General features: G+C 39.6%; 1 protein-coding gene across 1 annotated transcript; it reads right to left on the bottom strand.

Annotated features, from left to right (window-relative positions):
- Nucleotides 1–4969: 4969 nt before the first annotated feature.
- On the bottom strand, nucleotides 4970–6723 carry LOC139368324 (natriuretic peptides A-like). The gene is made up of 2 exons (XM_071107081.1): nucleotides 6464–6723; nucleotides 4970–6064 (listed from the first exon to the last, which is right to left on the bottom strand). The coding sequence occupies exons 1-2, from the start codon at nucleotides 6587–6589 to the stop codon at nucleotides 5738–5740; spliced, it is 453 nt and encodes a 150-aa protein (XP_070963182.1). The 5' UTR covers nucleotides 6590–6723; the 3' UTR covers nucleotides 4970–5737.
- Between the last annotated feature and the right edge of the window lie 620 nt (nucleotides 6724–7343).

Genomic DNA, 7343 nt, shown 5'->3' with positions numbered 1-7343 from the left:
TTCATGATGCTCTCTGCGCTTTTAACGGACCTCTGAGACTATCACAGCACAGGTGCATTTATACGGAGACTTGATTACACACAGGTGGATTGTATTTATCATCATTAGTCATTTAGGTCAACATTGGATCATTCAGAGATCCTCACTGAACTTCTGGAGAGAGTTTGCTGCACTGAAAGTAAAGGGGCTGAATAAATTTTGCACGCCCAATTTTTCAGTTTTTGATTTGTTAAAAAAGTTTGAAATATCCAATAAATGTCGTTCCACTTCATGATTGTGTCCCACTTGTTGTTGATTCTTCACAAAAAAATACAGTTTTATATCTTTATGTTTGAAGCCTGAAATGTGGCAAAAGGTCGCAAAGTTCAAGGGGGCCGAATACTTTCGCAAGGCACTGTATATATATATACATACATACATACATACACACCACACACACACACACAGTGGGGCAAAAAAGTATTTAGTCAGCCACCAATTGTGCAAGTTCTCCCACTTAAAAAGACGAGAGAGGCCTGTAATTTTTATCATATGTACACTTCAACTATGACAGACAAAATGAGAAAAAAAATCCAGAAAATCACATTGTAGGATTTTTTATTAATTTATTTGCAAATTATGGTGGAAAATAAGTATTTGGTCAATAAAAGTTTCTCAATACTTTGTTATATACCCTTTGTTGGCAATGACAGAGGTCAAACGTTTTCTGTAAGTCTTCACAAGGTTTTCACACACTGTTGCTGGTATTTTGGCCCATTCCTCCATGCAGATCTCCTCTAGAGCAGTGATGTTTTGGGGCTGTTGCTGGGCAACACAGACTTTCAACTCCCTCCAAAGATTTTCTATGGGGTTGAGATCTGGAGACTGGCTAGGCCACTCCAGGACCTTGAAATGCTTCTTACGAAGCCACTCCTTCGTTGCCCGGGCGGTGTGTTTGGGACCATTGTCGTGCTGAAAGACCCAGCCACGTTTCATCTTCAATTTCACTCAAAATCTCACGATACATGGCCCCATTCATTCTTTCCTTTACACGGATCAGTCGTCCTTGTCCCTTTGCAGAAAAACAGCCCCAAAGCATGATGTTTCACCCCCATGCTTCACAGTAGGTATGGTGTTCTTTGGATGCAACTCAGCATTCTTTGTCCTCCAAACACGACGAGTTTAGTTTTTACCAAAAAGTTATATTTTGGTTTCATCTGACCATACGACATTCTCCCAATCTTCTTCTGGATCATCCAAATGCTCTCTAGCAAACTTCAGACAGGGGGACACGTCTGGCACTGCAGGATTTGAGTCCCTGGCGGCGTAGTGTGTTACTGATGGTAGGCTTTGTTACTTTGGTCCCAGCTCTCTGCAGGTCATTCACTAGGTCCCCCCGTGTGGTTCTGGGATCATTTTGACCCCACGGGGTGAGATCTTGCGTGGAGCCCCAGATCGAGAGAGATTATCTGTGGTCTTGTATGTCTTCCATTTCCTAATAATTGCTCCCACAGTTGATTTCTTCAAACCAAGCTGCTTACCTATTGCAGGGTCAGTCTTCCCAGCCTGGTGCAGGTCTACAATTGTGTTTCTGGTGTCCTTTGACAGCTCTTTGGTCTTGGCCATAGTGGAGTTTGGAGTGTGACTGTTTGAGGTTGTGGACAGGTGTCTTTTATACTGATAACAAGTTCAAACAGGTGCCATTAATACAGGTAACGAGTGGAGGACAGAGGAGCCTCTTAAAGAAGACGTTACAGGTCTGTGAGAGCCAGAAATCTTGCTTGTTTGTAGGTGACCAAATACTTATTTTCCACCATAATTTGCAAATAAATTCATTAAAAATCCTACAATGTGATTTTCAGAATTTTTTTCTCCTTTTGTCTGTCATAGTTTAAGTGTACCTATGATGAAAATTACAGGCCTCTCTCATCTTTTTAAGTGGGAGAACTTGCACAATTGGTGGCTGACTAAATACTTTTTTGCCCCACTGTATGAATGTATGCATGTATGAATGAATGTTTATGGGTATGTAAATGTATATATGTATGTAGATATTAGAGGTTGACCAATTTAATTAGGGACGATTTCAAGTTGACATAACAATCGGTAATCTGCCTTTTTGGATGCCGATTATGGCCGATTACATTGCAATCCACGAGGAGACTGCGTGGCAGGCTGACTACCTGTTATGCGAGTGCAGCATCAAAAGGACCTTGTGGCTGCAAGGAGCCAAGGTAAGTTGCTAGCTAGCATTACATTTGATTGTTTTTTATAACATAATCTTCACAATCACTAATTAACTACACATAGTTTATGATATTACTAGGTTAACTAGCTTGTCCTGCATTGCATATAATCAAAGTGGTGCCTGTTAATTTAGCATTGAATCACAGCCTACTTCAACTTCCCCAAATGGGTGATAATTTAACAAAAGCACATTCACGAAAAAAGCACAATCGTTGCACAAATGTACCTAACCATTGCCTTCATTAAAATCAATACACAGAAGTATATATTTTTAAACCTGCATATTTAGTTAAAAGAAATGCATGTTAGCAGGCAATATTAACTAGGGAAATTGTGTTACTTCTCTTGCGTTCAGTGCAATCAGAGTCAGGGTATATGCAGCAGTTTGGGCCGTCTGGCTGGTTGAGAACTGTATGAAGACCATTTCTTCTTAAGAAAGAAGGTAATTCATTTGCCAGAATTTTACATAATTATGACATAACATTGAAGGTTGTGCAATGTAACAGCAATATTTAGACTTAGGGTTGCCACCCGTTCAATAAAATGCGGAACGGTTCCATGTTTTACTGAAAGGATAAACGTTTTGTTTCAAAATTAGTTTCCAGAATTGACCATATTAATGACCAAAGGCTCATATATCTGTGTGTATATTATAAAGTCTATGATTTGATATTTGATAGAGCAGGCTGACTGAGCGGCGGTAGGCAGCAGCAGGCTCGTAAGCATTCATTCAAACAGCACTTTACTGCGTTTGCCACCATCTCTTAGCAATGCCACCATCTCTTAGCAATGCTTGAATTACAGCGCTGTTTATGACTTCAATCCTATGAACTCCCGAGATTAGGCTGACAATACTAAAGTGCCCATAAGAACATCCAATAATCAAAGGTATATGAAATACAAAAGGTAAGAAATAGTCAACACGTCATAATTCCTATAATAACTACAACCTAAAACTTCTTAATTGGGAATATTGAAGACTCATGTTAAAAGGAACCATCTGCTTTCATATGTTCTCCTGTTCTGAGCAAGGAACTTAAACGTTAGCTTTTTTACATGGCACATATTGCACTTTTACTTCTCCAACACATTGTGTTTGCATTATTTAAACTAAATTGAACATGTTTCATTATATATTTGAGACTAAATGGATGTTATTTATGTATTGTAATAATGAAACAGCAGGGAGCTAGCTCGAAGTCCAGCGTTTATAAACCCAGGGTCCTTACAGTATTATATTAAGTTCAAATAAAAGTGTTCATTGTTCATTCAATATTGTTGTAATTGTCATTATTACAAATATATATATATATATATTATATATATATTTTTTAATTGGCCGATTAATCGGTATTGGCTTTTTTTGGTCCTCCAATAATCTATCAGTGTAAAAAAAAAAAAAAATCCTAATCGGTATGTATGTGTATATATATATATATATATCTCCCAAAAATATGGGGGATTGCAAATTATGCAGACAATTACATTGATGGAAGCAACAATCTATCCGCAATATTAAAGCTGATCCACCCCTTAAAATAATAATAATTCATACATTGTTGTGCCCATGAGATGATGGAAGTTCAATATGTAGCTAGATGTAGAAGGCTAATGTTAACTAGCTAACGTTGCTCATGAATGAAAGTTAGGCTAGCGAGCAAGCATTTTAGCCAGGTGGCCAAGGACAACAAAAAATAAAAGCGTGTACTGTATGACAGAGTGATAGACCGTTTCGTCAACATGAGAGAGAGAATGGCGGCATTGGCGTTTCTCTACAAGTAGGGTGAGTCAAACATGTTTCTACTTACACGAACGTACACACACACACACTGGTCATTTCCCCCCAGTGATTATACCCAAGCATCGCTACTGCATCGCACCTAAAAAGCCCATATGGCACTGGTTGAGAAAAATGGTCAGAATTATGAGGTTGTTGGAGGTGCGTCTTGGTCAGTTTAGCTCAGAAAATGCTGCCCTTGTAAATCCTGCCTAATGAGGGGACTGGCGTCATGTCTTGTGCAGAAATTCTGCTACCGTTACTTCGTACCACAATGCTGCTCGCGACAAACTGAGCATTCATTTTCCAGAATCAATGTTCATTGGTACTCTTGTTTTAGCAGCGTCTGCACTGCGCGAAATTTTAGTAGTTGATACATAAAAAGGGTATTGGGAGAAATGTTAACGTACCCTCTATTATTCTTCTGTTTTCTTGCGTACAGACAATTTGAATATCTCGCAAAACCATAACTTCAAATTAATTCGATATATCGGCCAGCCATAATTTAGGGAGTTGTTCCGTAGGAGGCCCTCCATAAATCGGAGAATTTTGCATTTTTGAAACACCTGAAATGGCTTTTCTCTGCAATCTAGAGCTATAATCATTATGCCTAATTCTATGTAAAAAATAAATAAATTCTGCATAAGGTTATCTATTAAGCATATCTCATTACCTGTTCTATTTTCATTTATTCTTTAGAAATGTTATGCCTTAGGAGTTTAGTACAACACCCACACTGGTATATATTATCATATCCTAATAATTAAAGCAACTTTTGTATTTTCTAAAGTCTAGGAACCTTAGCAGACATGCCAGCTAAGATAGTTAGATAAGCTACTCTAACTTGATTGATAGCCTGAAATGGCTTGGTAGCTAGCTATGAGAATGGGAACGTATCTAGCTGGCAAGCTAAAGCCAACTTCATAACATTGATAGGTATCTAGTATTATAGAGAAACGACAACAATTATTATTATGTTTTTATTCGTCAAGAAATAATCAATTGGCTACATACATAGCTTGATCAAATTAATTTACAAAACATACCTCCTGCTAGTCTTGCACATCACCAACGCTGTGTGTCACTACACCCTCTCTCCTCCTCCACTGACAATACTGTCGGCATGCATTAGAGGGGTGGGTACCCTTTGACTGGCCCAGTCAATGTGCCTCTGATTTCAATTGTTAAAGGTCAAATCATTTCTGGGTAACAATTAAGTACCTTACAGTGAGTGTTTGTTTTAAATTAAAATGGTAGAAAAGAAACAAAAATAGCCTCTTAGAAAATATACATTTCTCAAGCAATAATTTTGTTGGGACTGTCTGGGAGTGGTCTGAGTGGGGAGGCGAAATCTGAAAATGTGCTGTTATTGGCAAAGATATTCGGAACGCTCTCATTGGTATATTAACCAATTTACCGCATGTGGCATTACCATGGAAGGCTAAAACTCCATCCCACCAAAACAGGCTGAAATTTCAGGCAGTCTTTTCAAACAGCTCTTACACTAAAGGGGCATTATCATAATTTTCACAATTTCAGAGTATTATTCCAACCTCAGTGAGAAAAAAATATATATATATAAAGCCCTGGAAAATAAAATGTTTGACTGCACTGGGTCTGTAAGTTGTTTTAGTTGATTATAAATTGACATCTTAAGAGGGGGGGGGGTGTCTCATCTTTTCAAGTTAAAACACCTACATGTGTTTTTCTGTGCACTGTATATACATCAACTGACTAGCTACGTCTTTTAGGACTGCAGCCTAAACCGCTCGAGGTCCCGATGCGGTCCATCCTGGCTCCGAAGCACCCAGACACAGCTTTACTCCTGGTGGCCATGAGCAGGTCCTGCAGCCGGCTCCTTTGACTCTGGGCCCTGCTGTAGCTCTCGTCTGCAGCTAGCTCCCGGACGTCTGAGAGCCTCTGTGGGGCCTCTGGGGACCTGTCCCACTCTGGGCTAGCCTTACTGTGTTCAGGCTCTGGGTTGGGGCCCTCGTAGTCCACTACAGTGTCATCTGCTGTGGCCACTGCAGCCAAGGTCTCCTCGAATCGCTCCAGTAGATTCTGTAGAACAGGGAATTTATGAGGACATGTCATGATGTTTCATTACTTGATTTAGTTACAGTATCCTGGGCACTGTTAGAGCCATCTATCACAGACAATCCATTTCCTTAATCCATTGACATAAAGGCTGTTAAAAAAAACTATAATTTTTAACTTCAAATACAAAAAAACATTCCAATATAACTCTAGATACTGTACACAAAATACAGTTTTGAAAAGCGCATATTAGGTCAGACATTTTCTTTCTGACTAGCTGTTATTACATCACAAAAGTTGCCAAACACCTCGGGGGCCACCATTCATCAATTGAATCCAACACAACTTTATTATAAAGTCTCCCAGGGACAATAAATCAATGTACCCTACCTACGTCAACTGAGACGACTAGTAACTACCTACCTTCAATTGGGCCAAGTCGCTCTCAGGGTATGGTCTGCCCAACACATGGGCCGCCACCAGCGTCTGTTGACAAAGCAGGAGCAGAAGTCCCCATGAGACGGCAGTCCTCACCATGCTTGATTCCATTTAGGCTGTGGTTTGTTAGTGCTAAGGCAAGTTGTTAGCCAAGCCTTCTCTTAAATAGACAAAACACACACGCTCGCACACACATACAGAGGAGACGGTCTGGTGTCAGTGGCTCATCATTTTGTGGATTGTCTGAAGTGCATTCCGACACCTCTGTCTGATAAGGCTGCTAGTAAAATGTAATTTTAAGTGGCGGCTGGGTGATGGCTGATATGTGTGTGTGTGTTGATACTCATGGTAGGTCTTTGGGGCCTGAGCTCAGACATGGCGTGCTTTGCCGGGAATGCATCCGCCACACAAATAATTGGAATTGCTCTCGCTCCAAACTCTGACTATACCACAGTGGGTTAAAAGCATGTTCTGCTGCTCTATATATAGAAGGCAAAAAAACGGTTTATGAATGGAACCTCTTTCCAGGTTAGAATAGTATACTGTTTTAGGCTTTAGTACATTTGTATTGCATCATACTGGCCGACTTGTCAAAAATGATGTACATAGAGACATCATAAGACATAATGACAATGCAAACATGCACTATAAATAGGTACATGTTAGGTATAGTCATAGAAAGCCTGTAAGTACCATCTCATTGAACGTTCTATAACCTTTAGCTATATGGTGTACAATCCACAACTTCAAATTAAACGGAGGAAACACTGACGATGGCTTAGTTAAGAATGGTTCGAGCATCCTTAAAAAAAAGTTACATCTCTTCATTTGAGTGTGTGGACCCCCTTCATGGAGTATTCATCTC

Source organism: Oncorhynchus clarkii, chromosome 16 (genome assembly GCF_045791955.1).
Source record: "Oncorhynchus clarkii lewisi isolate Uvic-CL-2024 chromosome 16, UVic_Ocla_1.0, whole genome shotgun sequence".
In the NCBI taxonomy this organism is placed as follows: domain Eukaryota; kingdom Metazoa; phylum Chordata; class Actinopteri; order Salmoniformes; family Salmonidae; genus Oncorhynchus; species Oncorhynchus clarkii.
Note: the sequence above shows the minus strand (reverse complement) of the source record. Positions and strands in the feature narration are given on the sequence as shown.

Bases quoted from the DNA above. Each gene is read 5' to 3' on its own strand.
- LOC139368324 (XM_071107081.1), bottom strand. From the start codon at position 6,589: ATGGAATCAAGCATGGTGAGGACTGCCGTCTCATGGGGACTTCTGCTC. The intron at 6,065-6,463 runs GTAGGTAGTTAC...CCTGTTCTACAG, and splicing joins GCGACTTGGCCCAATTGAAG to AATCTACTGGAGCGATTCGA.